Source organism: Elephas maximus, chromosome 3 (assembly GCF_024166365.1).
Source record: "Elephas maximus indicus isolate mEleMax1 chromosome 3, mEleMax1 primary haplotype, whole genome shotgun sequence".
In the NCBI taxonomy this organism is placed as follows: domain Eukaryota; kingdom Metazoa; phylum Chordata; class Mammalia; order Proboscidea; family Elephantidae; genus Elephas; species Elephas maximus.
The window spans coordinates 50,799,525-50,818,864 of record NC_064821.1 but is presented as its reverse complement, the minus strand read 5'-3'; the positions used below and the strand labels follow the sequence as shown (position 1 = coordinate 50,818,864).

The 19,340-nt window shown below is 46.3% G+C and overlaps 1 protein-coding gene across 1 annotated transcript in view; it reads left to right on the top strand.

The window, feature by feature from the left end:
* The window catches only part of C3H1orf127 (chromosome 3 C1orf127 homolog), a 64,363-nt gene that overhangs the window by 30,088 nt on the left and 14,935 nt on the right, over positions 1-19,340 (top strand). The window contains exons 3-5 of the mRNA XM_049875505.1: positions 9,097-9,268; positions 13,021-13,119; positions 17,161-17,285. Coding sequence (XP_049731462.1) covers positions 9,097-9,268; positions 13,021-13,119; positions 17,161-17,285 — 396 coding nt within the window. The remainder of the gene's footprint in view (positions 1-9,096; positions 9,269-13,020; positions 13,120-17,160; positions 17,286-19,340) is intronic.

The following is a 19,340-nucleotide window of genomic DNA, read 5'->3' as shown; positions in this document are numbered from 1 at the left end:
CTTTTAAAGGACCCCAGATGTTACTCACCAAAGTAGGATGTAGAGCTTTTTTTTTTTTTTTTAATAAGCTATGTTATGTCAGTTGAGCTAGATGTCCCCCAAGACTATGGTCCCCGGCCCTCAGCCCAGTAATTCGGTCCCTGAGGGATTTTGGATGTGTCTATGAAGCTTCCATGACCTTGCCTTGTAGAACCAAGATAAATTTTTCACTTGGAAGGGTGTTAGGTGCTATCTTGTCCTAAGTCCTCATTTTGGGGATGTGGAAACAAAAGCACAGGGAAGTGAGATGATTTCCCTGGCTGGTTAATTGGTTAACAGTAGAGCTGGGGCCAGGATGAGTCTTTTGACTTCCGGTCTGACTCCCTTTCTCCTCTTATTTGCAGCCTTGCTTTGTGGCATTTGAGCATCAAGTACTTCTTTAAAAAGTATCTAAAGACAAGATACGAGGCAGTGGTGGCTCAGTGGTAGAATTCTCATCTTCCATGCAGGAGACCTGGGTTCGAGTCCCAGCCAATGCACCTCATGTGCAGCTACCACCCTCCTGGCAGTGGGGACTTTTGTGTTGCTATGATGTCAGACAGATTTCAGCAGAGCTTTCAGTCCAACACAGACTAAGAGGAAAGGTCTGGCAATCTACTCCTGAGAATCAGACAGTGAATACCCTATGGATCACAACAGTTGGATCTACAACCAATCGTGGGGGTGGCACATGAATGGGCAGTGTTTCTTCCCATTGTGCATTGGCTCACCATGGTCGGGGCTGACTCGACGGCAACAACAACAACAAAGACAAGATACAGGAACGCAGTGTCAGTCCAGAAAGCTTGCAGAAAGATAACTTAGCTGAGCGTCTCAGGGAGTATAGGAACAAGGTCGGTGGGAGACTGGGGTACAATCTCTATGAGAAGGCAAGTATGGAGGCCAGGAAGGAGCAGGGTATGTGTGAAGGGAGACAACTATATCTCTTGAATGGATGGTGGTAACAAGTTCTCAGCTGGTCTCCCTGCTTCTTCCCACACTCCCTGTTGTGAATTGCATCGTTCCCCCCAAAAAACATGTTCAAGCCCTAACCTCCATCACCTGTGAACATGAATATTTGGAAATAGGTCCTTGTAGATGTAATCAAGTTAAGACAAGGCCATACTGCATTAACTCATTGTTGTCAGATCGATTCGGACTCAAAGCAATCCTATAAGACAGAGTACAACTGCCTCGTAGGGTTTCCGAGCCTGTAATCTTTACAGAAGCAGATTGTCACATCCTTCTCCTATGGAGTAGCTGGTGGTTTTGAACCACTGACCTTTCGGTTAGCAGCTGAGCGCTTAACCACTTAGCTACCAGGGCTCCAATTAGAGCCCACCATAATCCAGTGACAAGAAGAGGGAAATTTGGTCATGGAGACACACATAGGGAGGAGGCTACGTGATGGTGAAGGCAGAGATTGGAGGGATGCAGCTGTAAACCAAGGAACGCTAAACAACTGTTAGCAACCACCAGAAGCTAGAAGAGGCAAGGAAGGACTCTTCCTGGGAGACTTCAGAGGGAGCATGGCCTTGACAACACCTTGATTTTAGACTTCTGGCCTCTAAAGCTGTGTGTCTCATACTGTCTGTAAAGTTCTGTTGTTTTAAGCCACCCAGCCTGCGGTACTTTGTTATGGCAGCCGCAGGAAACTCAATACACCCCTTTCAGGCCATTCTAATACAACAGCCAGAGCAGTCCTTTAAAAACCGCAAGTTGTGCATTTCCCTTCCCCGTTCGGTTCATGATTTCTCTTGCCTTCGACGCTTCATTCAGAAATTCTCCATCCGTTCTCTCAGACTCACCAAGCCGCAGCACACTGCTGTGGCTGCTCTCAGGCCCCTCCGGACTCTGTCTGGAGAGGGGCCAGAGTGGGTTTCTGGGAACCCCAGCTAAGACAGCAGGATTGCTCCTCAAGTTAAAGTGGGCTTCTCAGCTTTTTTCCTTCATTTGGCCCAGAGACAACCTTCTCCTACAAGCTGAGGTCGAGGCCTTAGAATCCAGCCTGACCTTTTACTAGCAAAGGTAGGGTGACTGAGCAGGTCAATCTATCGTCATCCTCTGGTCATCATTCTGATCTCCTATCATCCTCTGGGAAACCCTGGTGGCATACTGGTTAAGACCTATGGCTGCTAACCATAGCAGTTCGAATCCATCAGGTGCTCCACGGCAACCCTATGGGGCAGTTCTACTCTGTCCTATAGGGTCACTATGAGCTGGAATCAACTCGATGGCAATGGGTTATCATCCTCTGATCATTATTCTGATCTACTGTCACCCTCTGATCACTATTTTAAACGCCTGTCTTCCTCTGATCACCCTCCTGATCGCCAGCTCCCGGGGCTAAAGTCATTAACCTCACCAAGGGGAGCAGGTACTGAGAGATGTTGACACCTATCTGTGCTTTCTGGCACCTGGGTGACCCTTGAGCCTACACTGAAGGGAAGGTGGGAACTGACTTTTATTTATGCTGTTAAAACTGCTTCTGGATCAGTTCTTATCAAGGCAGGAGCAAGCTACAGAGCCGAGGATGGGGAGACCCCCAGCGGTGGTCTGGTAAGTGTCTCTTAGCCAGGCCAACTGGAAAGAGTGATCACAATAGTCCTGGTCTTCAGGGCATTGGGAGAGGGGCGCACAGTGCTGAGGAGCTGCACACCCTTTGGTGCAGAAGCCAGATACTCTTCATTAGAATCCTGAAGCCCTCAGCCTAAGAGGGAAGAGGGACCAAATGCATGATGCTTGGCCAGGTCTGTGGGTGCTTGGGGAGGTGGAGGTTGGCCTGAGGGAGTGCCCCCCGACACCGAGTGTTTATTCCCACCCTCCTCAGTTTCCACATCATCCCTCATCCCAGAGTTCAAGTCATCCCAGATTGTGAAGGATTTCCAGGGTCTAGGGAGAGAAAGGAGCACTTTTGTTTTTCTTGGAGAAAGTTGTTTAAACAAATTAGGGCTCAAGTTGACCAGGTGATGTTTAATTTCAAGGAGCTTTCAAATGACAGAGCTCCTGGTCACAAACTATTGAATTGCAAGGAGAAGGGTAAGCTGATATCCACTTTAAAGAGATTCTTTGAAAAGCTCCTGGGAGTGGGAAGTAAGGCCTCCAAAGGTAGCTCGAATGTCAATGGCAACAATAGTTGGCTGTTGGCTGGTTCGCTGCACAGCTTTTGTTTCCAGAGTGAGGTCTGTAAGTCTGAAGACAGAGTGGAGGCAAAGGAGAAGCTGAGTGAGGGAGGAAGGGAGGAGGAGGCCTGGGCATTGTCCCCCAGCACAGTCCCCACAGTCCCCGGGACCCACCTGCTTCTCACGATGCCACTGGGTCTGCCCAAGGCTGGGAGGGCAAGTTCAGGGGCCTGCCACATCTGGGCTACAGAAGTGAGAGGGCAGCACCCGAACCGGTATCTTTCTCCTGATTGTTTGTCAATTTTTGGCTGCTAACCAAAAGGTAAGCATCCCTGGTGGTGCAGTGGTTAAGCACCTGGCTGCAAACAGAAAGGTCAGTGGTTCTAACCCACCAGCCCCTCCGAGGCAGAAAGATGTGGCATTCTGCTTCCTTAAAGATTACAGGCTTGGAAACCCTGTGGGGCAGTTTGACCCGACAACAACAGGTTTGGTTGGTTTAGGGAGCTTTGGCTCAGCTTTACCGACTGTGACTGCCCAGGCAGGAATTCCCCAGAGGGAATGGTGCCAAATGTCAGAGACAGCTGCTTCTCCTTCCCCTGGTTGATTCCTCTGCTCTAGTTTCAGATTTACTCACCCTCAGAGAACCTTACTTCAAGCCCAATTCCCCAACACAAGTCTTTGTTTTGTAAATTAATCAAATGATAATAGTGTTCCCTCCCTGCTGGGAACCAGAGGAGCTGAAAGCAGGTTTGGTGACCACCCCCACTCCCCCACCCCCCGCCCCAGTAGGGAGGGTCTGGAACCAGGCTGCCTCCTATGGGAGGGCTGCCACACTTGCTTTTGAATTCGGTGAATGAAGGTAGGCAGTTGAGGGTTTCCTTTAGCTTCTCTGGCCCTCCACTTGACCAAATATGATGTCCTTTTTCAGCAATCGGTCTTTCCTGATGATACACGAAAAGTAAGCAAGTCAAAGTCATGGACAGAGTTGTAAAATAGCTCAAAGAAAGGTAGAGACCCATAGAATCAGATAATCACCTAGTTTTCCATTGAAGAAACCTAGTTATTTTTGGGGTCCCTTTTAACATCTTTCATAATTTTTCTCTTCACCTCATGTATACAGCTCAACGCACTGCTCCAAAGCAAATGTGCTCCTGTAACTCCCACTCAGGATAAGAGGCAGCATCATCAGCACTTCAGAAGGCCTTCTTGGGCCTCTTTCCAATCATTTATTGTCCTTTGCCTTCCTCCTCAAAGGATTTCCAAATCTCAGGGCTGGTTTTGTCTATTCTTGAACTTCCTATAAATGTAATCAAAGAGTATTTCTTCTTTTACGCCTGGCTGCTTTCACTCAGCGAAATGTTTTTGAGATTCATGTGCCTTGTTGCATGAATCAGTAGTTTTATTGTAGTATAGTCTTCCATTGGGTGAATAGACCACAATGTTTCTATTCTGCAGTTGTTGGGCATTTGGGTAGTTTCCAGTTTGGGGAAATAGCTGATACTGTTGCTATAAACAACCTTGTACGTGACTTTTGGCGTACATATGCTTGTATTTCTGCTGGACTAGAATTACTGGATCATAGGGTAGAGCAGCCTTGGTGGTGCAATGGTTGAGTGCTTGGCTGCTAACTGAAAGGTTGGTGGTTTGAACCCACCCAGTGGTCTGCTCCCGTAAAGATTACAGCCTAGAAAACCCTATGGGCTCCTAGGAATATATCCTAGAGAAATAAGAGCCATCACACGAATAGACATATGTATACCCATGTTCATTACAGCATTGTTCACAATAGCAAAAAGATGGAAACAACCTAAGTGCCCATCAACAGATGAGTGGATAAAAAAATCATGGTACATACACAAAATGGAATACTAGTCAATGATGAAAAACAATGATGAATCCGTGAAACGTCTCACAATATGGATGAATCTGGAGGGCATTATGCTGAATGAAATGAGTCAATCACAAAAGGACAAATATTGTGTGACACCACTATTAGAAAAACTTGAGAAAAGGTTTACACAAAGAAAGAAACAATTTTTGATGGTTAAGAGGGAGAGAAGGGATGGGGAGTGGAAATCACTAGCTAGATAGTAGGTAAGTGTTCACTTTGATGAAGGGAAAGACAATATACAATATAGAGGAAGTCAGCACAACTTGACCAAGGCAAAGGAAGACACTTAGAGGAACAGAAGGGAGAGAGAGAGAAAAAAAAAAAAAGAGGCAACAACCCTACAACAACAGTAAAAATAAATAATAACTTACAGGCAGATACGTATGCTGAATAGGGGAAGGAGGGCATATAGAAGTATACCCATGTACATATATAGGTTAGGCTGTGGGTATTTTTACATACATATTTTTATGTACAGCATGTATATTCACTTACATATAATGGAGTACAAAGGGGGCACAGTCTTAGAAGCTTCCTAGAAACATTCAAACACTTTAAGGGACTGAGTTACTGGGGCTGAAGCCTAGGCATCGTGGTCTTGGGGATATCTAGGTGAATTGGCATAACATAGTTTGTAAAGAAAACGTTCTATGTTCTACCTTGGTGGGTAGCGTCTGCGGTCTTAAAAACTTGTGAGCAACCATCTAAGATGTATCTATTGGTCCCATACCATCTGGAGCAAAGGAGAATGAAGAAAACAAAAGACACAAGGAAAATATTAGTCCAAAGGACTAACGGACTACATGAACCCAAGCCTCCCCCAGCCTGAGCCCAGAAGAACTAGTTGGTGACCGGCTACCACCACTGACTGCTCTGACAGGGATCATAATAGAGGGTCCCAGCAGAGTGGGGGAAAATTGCAGAACAAAATTTAAATTCACAAAGAAGACTAGACTTATTGGTCTGACAGAGCCTGGAGGACCCCTGAGACTATACCATCCTAGACACCCCTCTAACTCAGAACTGAAGCCGCTCCTGAAGTTCACTTTTAGCAAAGTGTTGCAGTAGCTAAGAGCTCAGCTGCCAACCAAAAGGTCGGCAGTTCGAATCCATCAGCCACTGCTTGGAAACCCTAGGGGGCAGTTCTACTCTGTCCTGTAGGGTCACTATGGGTCAAAATTGACTCCACAGCAATGGGATAAAACAAACAATAACACACATGAGAAGTGTGCTTCTTAGTTCAATCAAGTATATGAGAACAAATGGCAACACCTGCCTAAAAGCAAAGATAAGAAGGCAGAAGGGGACAGAAACTGGATGAATGGACACGGGGAACCCAGGGGTGGAAAGAGGGAGAGTGCTGACACATTGCAGGGATTGTAACCAATGTCACAAAACAATTTGTATATAAATTTTTGAATGAGAAACTAATTTGCTCTGTAAACTTTCACTTAAAACACACACAAATTTTTTTTTTTTAAAAGAAAAACCCTGTGGGCAATTCTACTTGTCACACGGGGTCACTATGAGTCGAAATCAACTCAATGGCACCCAACAACAACAACAACAAAGGGTGGGGGTATGTTCAGTTTTAGTAGATTCTGCCAGACAGTTTCCCAAGGTGGTTAAACCACTCGGCACTCCCTCTAGGAAGCTGGTGCTATCTCCCTGCTCCATATCCTGCCATCTCTCCCTATTACTGTCTGTCCTTCTTTCCAGCTGCTAGCTCCAGGATTGTTTTCTGAGTTCCTGCCTAGAGTCATTTTTAAATAGTTACAGTCTCAGAAGACAGAGGGATTCTTTTAAAACATAAATGAGGTCCTGGCCCTTTCCTGCTCAGGGTCCTCCAATGTTACCCATCTTTCTTGGGATAAAATCCCAGTCTGCACCTTGACTCCTGGCTTGTTCTGGTCCCCGTCTGCCCCTCTCACCTCATGCCCATCACTTGCACCTTGTCACTGTGCTCCAGCCACACCAGCCTTCTTTTCATTCCTTAAACACGCTAAACTCATTCTCTACTTTAGGACGTTTGCACCTGCTGTTCCCTCTGCTGGGAATGTCCCTCCCCAGATCTTTGCATGGGACTCCTTGGCACACCATCTCAGGGCAAAAGTCACCTCTCAGCAATGTCTTGTTGTGAGCCATCGATTTTTACTCACAGTGACCCTATCGGCCAGAGTAGAACTGCCCCATAGGGTTTCCAAGGCTGTAATCTTTACGGAAGCAGACTGCCACATCTTTCTCCTGGGGTGTGGCTGATGGGTTCAAACCAATGACTTTTCAGTTAGGAGTCGAGCTCTTAACCACTGCACCACCAGAGCTGCTCAGCAATATCTTACCTAAAAGGAAATTGGAATAAGCAAAATAGGTTACTGGATATCTCCAACGGAAATGATGCGTTGTTTAGAGCATATCTTTCTGGCCATCTGAGTCTAGTCTTTCTTGCCTTTGAGCTATCTGACATGCTGTGAGCTGTAGAGAAATGATGGCAGTGCAAACAATTCTTGTCTCTTGTCTCTGGACATGCAAATAAATTGTGTCAAGAGGGGTTCAATGGACTTCACTCCTCCACTGTGGAAGAAGTCAGTTTTGTGTCTATTTCCCAATGAATTTCAACATTCCTGATCTATAAATGTGTCTGTTCTTTGATTTCTCCTTCGAACTGGTTATAATATCTGCTCGATTCCCTCACGAATAATGAGCTAAAATCTTTAACAACGGGTTTATTTTTTATCTGAGAGTCATGATCTTTTTTTAAAAATAGAGTTTATTTTTTAGAAAAGTTTTAGAGTTAACGAAAAATCGCACAGGAAGTACAGAGAGCTCCCATATACTCTCTATCCCCCTCCACACAGTTTCCCCTATTATTAACCCCTTCATTCCTGTGGTACATCTGTTATAATTGACCCAATATTCACGCATTATTATTAACTACAGTCCATTGTTTACATTAGGGCTCACTCTTTTTTTTTTTTTATGGTGGTAAAAGAATATACAACAAAACATTTGCCAAGTCAACATTTTTGACGATGGCGTTGGTTATCTTCTTCATGCTGTACAACCATCACTACTATCCATTTCCAAATGACTCCACCACCATTGACAGAAGCTCAGTGTCCCCTAAGCTAAGACTCCTTCTTCCTTTTTCCCTCCCACCCTTGGTAACTACTAATAAACTTTGGTCTCTATACATTTGTCTGTTTTGTATAAGTGGGAGTATACAATGTTTGTCCTTTTGTGGCTGACCTATTTCACACAGTGTAATGTTTTCAAGATTCATCCATGCTGTAGCACTTATCAGGACTTTATTTCTCTTTATGGTGGATTATTTATTATTATATGGAGTATTATTCAATACTCCTTTGTATGTATGTGCCACATCTTGTTTACCCATTCATCTGTTGTGGGACACTTAGGTTGTTTTCACCTTTTGGCTATTGTGAAAAGTGCTGCAATGAATATTGGTGTTACAAGTTACTGTTCGCATTCCTGCTTTCAATTCTTCTAGGTATATGCCCAGGACTGGGATTGCTGGGTCATACGGTAGCTCTATGTTTAACTTTTTGAGACACCAGCAAACTGTTTTCCACAACATCTGTATCATTTTGCATTCCCACCAGCAATGGGTGAGGGTTTAGGGTTTACCCTTTGAGTTGTCCACTCCTATGGGTCTTGACAAATACTTAATGTCGTTTGTCATTTAACCCTGACCTCCCCATCTGAAGCAGTCCCCAATCGGGCTCTCTGTTTTTATTCTCTTCAGGACTTGATCACTCTCTGACACTACTTTGTTCATGTCTGTCTTCACTTGGTTATGGTTGGTCTTTCCATCTTGGGCTCTGCACGCAGTAGGCATTCAAAATAAATACCATGAACCCTGCAAAAGCCAGAACTTGTGTAAGGTGGAAACCTGTCAGAGAAGGAAAACTCAAATATTTTCCACTGATAGATAGCCATAGAAAAGTGGTATGACTGCATCCTGTCAAAGGCAGAAATCTTGCAAGACCCAGAAAAACAAGGCAGTCCCGTTGATTTCCGCCCTTGTGGGTTTCACCGTGTAATTAGTTGATGGAACGTGTGAAGGCCGAGCAGGCAGCACAGCATATCCTGCCACACCCTTCCCTCCTGTCCTGCAGGGCCCTCTGTCTTGCCTGTGCTCTATCTGCGGAGTTCACATGGACCCTGCCCTTCAAGTCAAACAGGGACACGCCCAGCCCAGCACTTGAAATTTCGACAGGTAAATAAATCATGTTTTTATAGTTTACCTCAGGCTCCGGGCGTTTCCCCCATTGAGCTGACTGATCACCAACCTGTGTGTGACATCTCGGTAACTTCGGAAGTGAGAAAGCCATTGCAGAAGTGTGGATTTAGGCTGTCATTTTCCAGTGAGGAAACAGGATTCCCGGAATGCCAAGTGCTGGAGGTTACACGTGCTGGCTGGTGGCAGAATTAGGTTGTCCTGACTCAGAGGTCAGAGCTTGTTTCAATAATGAAAACCAGCACAGGGAGCTCTTGTCGTGTCCCAGGCCTGTCTTCAGGGCACTGTGTCTATTAACGCATCCTATAACAGCATGACTTGTAGATGATGAGAACTAGGCCAGAGAAGTGAATGGCTTGTCTAAGATCCCACAGCAACAAGTGGTAGAGCTAGGATTCCAACCCAGCATTGGAGCTTCAGAGTTTCCACACATAGCTGCTATACCAAGTAGAAGACACTGTAGGAACAGCACATATTTATTGAAGGGTTATTCCAGGCCTGGCCCTGTGCTAAGGGTTTTACATGAATCATTTCATTTCATCTTCTTGATACCAAATGTTCTTGTGGTTGTCATTAGATGCCATTGAGTTGGCCTCTGACTCATGGCAACCCCACGTAAAATGGAACGAAGCGTTGCTCAGTCCTGAGCCTTTCCCATGATTGGTTGTGGATCAGACCATCGTGATCCGTAGAGCTTTCATTGGCTGATTTTCAGAAGTAGATCACCAAGGCTTTCCTCCTAGTCTGGAAGCTCTGCTGAAACCTGTTCAGCATCATAGTAACACACAAGGCTCCACTGACAGAGAGTGGCTGTACATGAGGCACATTGGCCAGGGATCAAACCCAAGTCTCTCTATGGGTGGTGAGAATTCTACCACTGAATCGCCAATGCCTCATGAGACCCAGTGAGGGAGGCGCTATTATTGTGTCCATTTTGTACAAGAGGAAATGGAGTCTTGGAGAGGTTAAACGACTTACCCCAGGTCATATCCAGGATCTGAACTCTGACAGTCTGACCCCAGGGCTCCACGCACCTGGTGTTCTTCCTGGCAGCTGAAATATCTCTGTTGAAAGAGGAATTAACTCAACAGTTAAATTTTTTTCCATCGTTCCATTTCTCCAGTTGTCAGATGAGTCATGTCTACAATACGCTTGATTTAAGCTCCCTAGCAATCAATCAACTGTACCCTGTTAGAGAGGCCCAGGTAGGGCTCTCTTTGGGAAAACATATCACATCCAGCAAGATTCCACTTAACATAGCCAGATTATCTCACTTGATATTATTGTTCCATGTGATTACAGAAAACTCTAGCATACCTGAAAACAAGAATTTTCATGTTTATCACCTATTCATCATTTTATTGATCATAAACGTATTTATCATCTGTCCGTAGATGCCAGGCACTGGGTAAGGCATTGAGGTACTGTGCTAAACAAGTTAGACATCCAGTGCCCTCGAGTTGATTCCGACTCATAGCTACCCTATGGGATGGAGTAGAACTGCCCCCATAGAGTTTCTGAGGAGTTAGACATAGTTTATACCTTTTCATGGAGCTTATAATTTATGTGCTGGGGGAGAGAAGAAACAGATAAATCAGCAGGTCATCATCACCATCACCATCACCATCACCCCCACCATCGTTACCACCATCTTATTATCACCACCACTGTCATCACCGCCACCACCACCATCGTCATTGCTATCATTTCCCCCTCTCCAGGCATAGCTGTTTATTGGACAAATATTTACAGAGGCGCCATTGTGTGTCAGACACTGGTCCATCGAAGGGCTTTGGGGATAGAATGGTGAACAAGATAGACGAAGCCCCTGTGCTTCTGAGCATATCTTTACTCAAGTGAGAGAAACATATAGAACAACCCAAAAAACTCATTGGTGTCGAGTCAATGCTGACTCATAGCAATCACATAGGACAGAGTAGAACTGCATCCTAGGGTTTCCAGGGAGCAGTTGGTAGATTCAAACTGCCAACCTTTTGGTTAGCAGCCAATCTTTTAACCACTGCACCACCAGTGCTCCAACCACATAACAATTTCCAACAGTGATGTGGGCCATGAAGGAAACAAACACCAGACCAGGGTAGAGAATGGTGGGGTGGTCAGGGAGGGCCTCCTGGAGGAGGTGACATTGAAGTGGAGACCTACAGCATGAAGAGGAGTCAGCTACATGAAGAGTGGGGAACAGTATTTCAGGCAGTGAGACCAGCATGTGCAGAGGTTCCTAGTGCAGAGAAGACCAGCTTGGCTGGAGTGTGGTGATAGAAGAGGACAGAGCTGCATGGACTGTGGAAATGTTTGGAGTTTACTCCAAGGGCAGCGGGGGAGGGGGCATTGAAGGGCTCTGAGAAGGGACTTATGTAATCTCAGCTACGTTTTAAGATCCCTCTTGGCTGCTGTGTAGAGAATGGGTTGGGCTGTGGTCAGCAGAGGCAGGTGCGGGTAGTCACTGGGACATTCCATACTGCCTCTCACCTCTGGCCTGTACACAGGCCGTGCTCATTCCCTGGAGTCCTCAGCTGAGCGTCAAAATTCCAAGAATGGGCTGGTTTGCCCCTACTCCACTTATATGAGCCAAGTGACATGTAAATGAGTTTCTATCCAGGGCCTAATCCTGTTCTTTAAAGGACACATGAGTATCATGTGTTTGTATACTGCAGATTCAACCCAGAGTCTGCATTTTCTCCATTTCCTCTCCTAGACAACAGGAGGCTGGTTCCCAGTGATGACCCTGGGGCCTGTCAGGGGTTAGATGTACCTCTTGCAATCATCACCATTACATTGGGTACATATCACCATCATTATTATGTTGGCTTCAGTATCGTTTCAGGTCATGTGTATCCTAATGTTTATTCAATTTCTCTGATACTTAAATTTCTTTGACTATGTGATGAGCAAGTTTAGGCCCCAGGTCCTGCTGCTCTGTGACCATGGACAAGTCCTTTCAACTCTGGGTGACCACATTTATCATCACGATAAGAGCTTATCATGATAAGAGCTGTCATCTTTAGGCACATGCTCTGTGACAGGCACCCTGTACAGACTTTTACACACATTTACTCATTCCAGTTTTATTCCACCCTATGAAGTAAGTTCCATCATTACCATCATCATCACCATCAACATCACCACCTTCACTATCACCATCACCACCATCATCACCATCATTATCATCATCACCATCACCTCCACCATCATCACCACCATTACTACCATCACCACCATCTTCACCACCATCATCACCTCCGTCACCATCACCATCATCGTCATCAATTCACAGAAACATGGAACAGAGGTGGGGTTCTCTTACTATTAAGTCACATGGCTCCGTATCTCCTCCTGTAAAACACAGCGGTTAGATTTTGTGATCTCTAGGACCTCACCGCTCAAACTGTGGTCTCTGAACCGGCAGCATTGGCATCGCCTGGGAGCTTTTAGAAAGGCTGAATCTCAGGCCCCACCTCTGACCTACTGAATCGGGGCCTGTGTTTTAACAAGACCCCCAGGTGATTTGTAGGCACATTGACATTTGAGAAGCCCCACCCTAAGGTTCTTTCTCCTCAGATGTTCTGTGAACTGTGACTTCTTCGTGGAGTAAAGGGTCACTCTCAGTGATGACCATGTAACTCCTACATGCTCTTTTTTAACCATTCCATTGAAGCAGGCCTGGGAGAGAAGTCCTTCCTCTCTTCTCAGGAGTATCTTCTTGTCTGCAGACAAGGTCGAGTGCTTCTCAGACTACATGGCCCTGTGGATCCCGAAGAGCCAAGTGAAGGGTTTAAGGCAGTGGCTGAGCAGAACACTGCACTTGCCAGGTAAGGGACAGTTGTTGACCAGGTAGGGTCTTTGCCTAGGGAGAGACGTCCCCCTGCCCCTCATGTACATCCCTCACTCCTTTTGCATTGGCTTTCCTCTGTCTGGAATGCTCTTCCCCATTGCTCAGGGCTGGCTCCTTCCTGTTGCTCAAAACCCTGCTCCAATGCCACCTCCTCCGAGAGGCCTTCCTGATTCCCTATCTCAAGAATCTCCTCCCACCCCCAGCCACAATCTCAGCCTGTTTTCTTCTCAGCCACTCATCACTACTTCAAAGGATCTTCTACAATTGTTTGCTTACATGCTCGTCATCTGCACGCCCCGGCAGCTCTGTGAGGGCAAGGCCCACACGCGTTTCTTGTTTCTACTGAATTTCCAGAACGGAGCACACTGCCTGGAACTTAGGAGACACTCAAGTATTTGTTAAATCAGTGAACGGCCTGGAAGCTTAGTAGATATACCCATCTGCTGCTGATGTGCTCTGAAATCTAAATCACCTGAGAAAAGAAATGGATGTGAGGAAAAAGGGGAATTCTTACGCACTTGAAACCAAAAGCCATTTCATGCTTGGTGGAAAAATAAACCAGTAAAAAGCCAATTGCGGCTGAGTCAATTCCGATTTATGATGACCCATGTGTGTCAGAGTAGGACTGTGCTCCATAGGGTTTTCAGTGGGTATTTCACTGACGTATATCCCCAGGCCTTTCTTCTGAGGTGCCTCCATGTGGACTTGAACCTCCAACCTTTTCCTTAGCAGTTGAGCATGCTAACAATTTGTACCACCCAGGGACGGAAGGGGGAATAGGAGGGGATTAAAAAAGCAAACCCATTGCCATCGAGTCGATGGCGACTCATAGCAACCCTGTAGGACAAAGTAGAACTGCTCCATAGGGTTTCCAAGGAGCAGCTGGTGGATTTGAACTGCCGATCTTTTGGTTAGCAGCCGTAGCACACCGTCGCTGTGAACCACTGTGCCACCAGGGCCCCAGTAGGGGGATCACACACCTAAAATAGCAAAAACAAGGGAATAGTGTCACAGAAACCTTCCAGCCATGATTTTGCCAACAGAAAAATTGGAATGAGGGTACCACGAGGTGATTACCTGGAACTTTCTGGAAGGAACAAGAGTAGAAAAAAAAAAAAAAAGAGAGAAGTCTAAATGACTCACTTCCTTCTGCATCCTCCATTGCAGGGGCTGCAGAACAAGCCCTCAGAATTCCTTTCCTCTTTTCCACAGGGAGAGAGAAACTGAGGAGAGGGGCTTTCTGGTCTGTCCCAGAGTCTAGGGACACCTCCCAGGGCCCCTGTTCACTTTGGAAATTCTTGAAGCACTTTCTAAGTGTGACGCAGCGGAAATCTGGCCTGGGAGGGTCAGCTACTGAATGGTCAGCCAGCCTGTGATGCCTCAGGAGCAGCGTTTGTATATTAAAAGGCCACTTTTCGAGGAGAAATGCCGTGGATACATTAAGCTGTCGCCTGTTCTTTGGAGAGCCATTATTAATGGAAAACAATAGATTAATAGTTTTAAAACGCTTGTTCAATAAGTAATTTTTATGGCTCTGGATAGAGCCCATTAAACATTTCTGTGTGTTATTATAAAGAAGTTTTAAGCGTAAAATCATAAAGTCAATAATCAGAGAATTAGTCACAGCGGCCAGCCACAGGCCATTAGTTTTAGGCCCTGTCAGAGACACCTGTGGCTTTCGCGGGTGAGTTTTCATTTCACGTGGTAGCGCTAGCAGCGCCAGGTGGGGATGGAGAAATGACAGTGCCTGCTGCCTTCCATAAACTTGAGGGGACAGCAAGCAGGTGTGAGCAGCGGGATGCCAGGCAAATATTTACAAAGTGCAAACGTGAATGCAAAACGAAAACGATCCAGGTCAATTTGCACATCCAGACTGAGACGCTTTATTTCCCCAGCGAGAGCCTGTTTCTGTCAGGGGCTCGGCCTTGATCTCTTGCTAAAGATAGAGGTAGAAGCTCCACAGAAAGGCTTCCAGAGCCGCTTTCTGAAATAGTATATTCATCTCCCAGCAAATACTCAATTAACAGTCAAGTATTTGAAAATGAAACGGTGAGTTTTGAAAAATGGCTTAAAAAAATATCACCACAAAAGCAATACAAGTTAATTATGGAAACTAACAAAAATCCAAAGAAGATAATAAAAACTACCCATGATTCCTCTACCCAGAGATACCACTCTTCATTTTTTACTCATTTAACAAATGTTTATTGAGAGCCCTGTATATGCCAGGCACTTCTCCAGGCACTAGGCAATGAAAAAAATAGATAAATACCCAGACCCCATGGAGCTGACATTTGGGTAAGGGAGGCAAACAATAAGCATAATAAATAAGTAAATTAGATACCAAGCCTGTCGCCCCTGAGTCGATTCTGACTCATAGTGGCCCCATAGGGCAGAGTAAAGCTGCCCATAGAGCTCCCAAGGAGCACCTGGAGGATTCAAACTGCTGACCTTTTGGTTAGCAGCCATAGCACTTAACCACTACGCCACCAGGGTTTCCCAATTAGACAGTAGGTTAAAAAAACACACCAGTTGCCGTCGGGTCGACTCCCACTCGGGATGACCTCATGTGTGTCAGAGTAGAACTGTGCTCCGTACGTAGGGTTTTCAATGGCTGACTTTTCAGGAGTAGATCACAGGGCCTTCTTAGGTGCCTCTGGGTGGACTTGAACCTCCAACATTTTGGTTAGTAGCTGAGCATGCTAGCTGTTTGCGCCACCCAGGTACCCCAGATAGAAGGCAGTAAGTGCTACAGAAACAGAAAACAACAGAAAGTGTCACATAAACTATGGACTCCATCAGCCTGAGACCAGAGGAACTAGATGGTGCCCGGCTACCACCAATGACTGCCCTGGTAGGGAACACAACAGAGATTCCCTGATGGAGCAGGAGAAAAGTGGCATGCAGAACTCAAATTCTAGTAAAAAGACCAGACTAAATGGTCTGACTAAGACTGGAGACCACAGAGGACATGGCCCCCAGGGTCTGTTTTAGCCCAAAACTAAAACCATTCCCAAAGCCAATTCTCCAGACAAAGATTAGACTGGATCATGAGACATAAAATGATACTGGTCAGAAGTGTGCTTCTTAGCTCAAGCAGACACATAAGACTAAGTGGGAAGGTCCCGTCCAGAGGCAAGATGAGAAGGCAGAGGGAGACAGGAGCTGGCTGAATGGACACAGGGAATACAGGATGGAGAGAAGGAGTGTGCTATCACATTATGGGGAGAGCAACTAGGGCCACATAACAATATGTATAAGTTTTTGTATGAGAAGCTGACTTGAACTGTAAACTTTCACTTAAACACAATTTTAAAAAAATGAAGGAAAGAGAAAACAGAACAACAGGATAAGGTCAATGTTAACAGGGTAGTCAGGATGGGCCTCGCTGAGAAGATGACACTTGGGCAGAAACTTGAAGGAGGTGAGGGAGTGAGAGAACAGAATTCCAGGCAGAGGGCATAGCTGGTGTAAAAGCTCTGGGGCAGGAGTGCGGCTGGCATGCTTGAGACATAGCAGGGAGGCCAGTGGGGCTGGAGCGAAGTGAGGGAGGTAAAGGGAAGTGGGAGGGGAGGCCAGGGAAGTGAGGGACAAATTACACGGGAACTTCAAGGACTTATTTGACTTTTACTCTGAGGGAAAAATGGGGAGGTTTGAGCAGAGAAAAGACATGATCTGACCTAGTTTTTAACAGGATACTGCTGGCTGCCATGTGGATCATAGACAGTAGGAGTGAAGGAGAAAGCCAGGAGGCAGGAGAAGAGGCAGCTGTAGAAACCCAGGACAGTGCGGGGAGAGGGGGCCAGATTCTGGACCTATCTTGAAGGTAGAGCCAATGTATTGATGTATACCTTTCCAGGTCTTTCCCTGTTAGTATTATTTTTAACCACTACAGGTAAGCAGCTTCTGGACAGAGTACCCCTTAGGTTTATATCTGGATGTCTCAGATTTCTAACTTCGCCTGGGGAAGTAGCCTAAGGAGGCCCCACCCACATTTCCATCCCTTTCCTCCTTACAGGGACCTGGAGAACCCCCCGCCACCTGGATCCTTTTCTTGCTAAATGTGGCTACTTCCTGCATCCCGATCCCCATGGTGACTTCATTTTTCGAGCTCTGTACTCGGCTTCCTTGGTGCAGAAGGAGGTGAGTTTAGGGAACATTTCTTGTAGGGCAACTTGGAGCTGTCTTTTGGAATGTTTCCATTCTGGGAGACAAAGAGAGCCAAGCCTGAGCACAGATGTTAAGTAAGGAGACATCGTACCATTATCCCTCTGTGGAAACCTACCCCATACCAGGCTCTGAGCTGAGGGAGACAAGGGGGTGAGACCCAGGCTGTGCCCTCATGAAGCTTATGGGCATAGACATCAAAAGCCATGTTAACCTAGCTCAGACGCTGCCTCCTACAGGCAGTCTTCCTGATAGCAATCACTCCTCTTTTGTGCAATGCACGTGCTCCTATGATTGCACCTGCCCCTTGCCCTTGCTCACGTAGCTATCTCCCAACTAGATTTGGAGTATTTACCTGTATCTGAAGTGTTGGGCTCAGAACCTGGCATACAGTAGGTGCTCAATACGTGCTTAATAAAGTGAACGAATGGTGCCGTGGAGTTCAGCAGAGCCGAGTTACCGCAGAGCTGGTGGAGCGGAAGATTCCAGGCCCCTCACTTGCACAGACCCCATATGTGTTCACAAGAGCTTTGCCTGAACATCACTTGACAGTTGACAAACATTTGCTCCTTTGACCCTCAGGACTGTGTCATAGGAAGGCTTTCTTATTCCCATTTTGCAGATGAGGGGGTTGAGGCTCAGAAGAGGTAAGTGATTAAGCCAAAGGCCATTACTGGGACTAGATTCAAGATCAGGTCAGGCTTCTTCTGCTGCCACATGACCTTGTAAAATTTGCAAAAGTCAGATATTTGCGTATTCTGTTTCTTAAAGAGCCCCCCCGCCCCCCCCCCCAACAAATTGCCTGGGCTCCAGGCCCCACACAGCCTCACCCCAGGGAAGGCTCAGTTGAGGGAGAGGGCTTGGGAGCTGGAGTCCAAGGGGCCTATGCCAGTCAGAGGGAGACATGGGGAGCTGATGCTTCCTTGGGTGGGGCGGGTGGGGGCAGGTAGAGTGGAGAGGCTCTGGTTTTAGTAGGCCGATGGCCTAGAGGCCAGGAGGTTAGGCTTCTAGGCACACTCTTGCTGGCTCCTAAGAGGGTGTAAACTGCCCCATCATAAACAACCAAACCAGTTGCTGTCGAGTTGATTCCTACTCATGGCAATCCCATGTGTGTCAGAATAGAACTGTGCTCCGTAGGGTTTTCAATGGGTGATTTTTCAGAAGTAGATTTCTAGGCCTTTCTTACAAGGCACCTGGGTGGACTTGAACCCCAAACTTTCTGTTAGCAGCTAAGCCCTTAACTGTTTGCACCACCCAGGGACAAACAGCCCCATGGACCCCTCTTAATTTTCTTTTTCTTCTCACCTCCATTCCCTCTTTGCTTCATTTCTTTTCTCCTTCCTTGTCCAAGCCCAGAGTTCCTCTGGAGCAGGGTTTTGGCCGGGAAAGGGGGAAGAATTTACAGGAACTATTCTATTCCTCTGCTTTCTCTTCCTCTCTGCCGTTGCCCCTCCTCTTTGGAACCCCCTGCCCCCATATACCCTTTTCAGGTCCCCGCCATGATCTTTCCTCTGTGGCTGAATGAGGTCAGCCCCATGTCCCTTGTGAAACTTGCTGGTTTGACATTTCTGAAGCCCCATGTCGTACACAGTTGAGTTCCAGAAGGAGCCCAACCTGATCGTGACTGAATCTAGTCCCAGGAATGGCTATATGCCATGTGCCTTTGACTTAGTCACCTCCTCTGAGCCTTAACTGCCTCATCTGTAAAATGGGAATAAGAAAGCCTTCCTATGAAACAGTTGTGAGGGTTGAAGGAGCAAATGTTTGTTAACTGTGAAGTGACATTGGGGTGAATTTCTTATTCTGTCTGCCCAGACTTGAACTTCCTGAAATGTACAAATGTTCTCTAACCTCAAGGGCTTGCCAAGTAGGGGCCGAACTGCTGCAGCCCAGAAGCCAGACCCAGATTCTGAGTCCTTGCTGGCCTCAGGCCCTGTTCTGTGAGACTTGCCTGGCTTTGAGGCAGTTAGTGTTAATCACTTTTGCCGTGAATAGTCACTGACCTATAATTGAAGCCTATTAGCTATATTT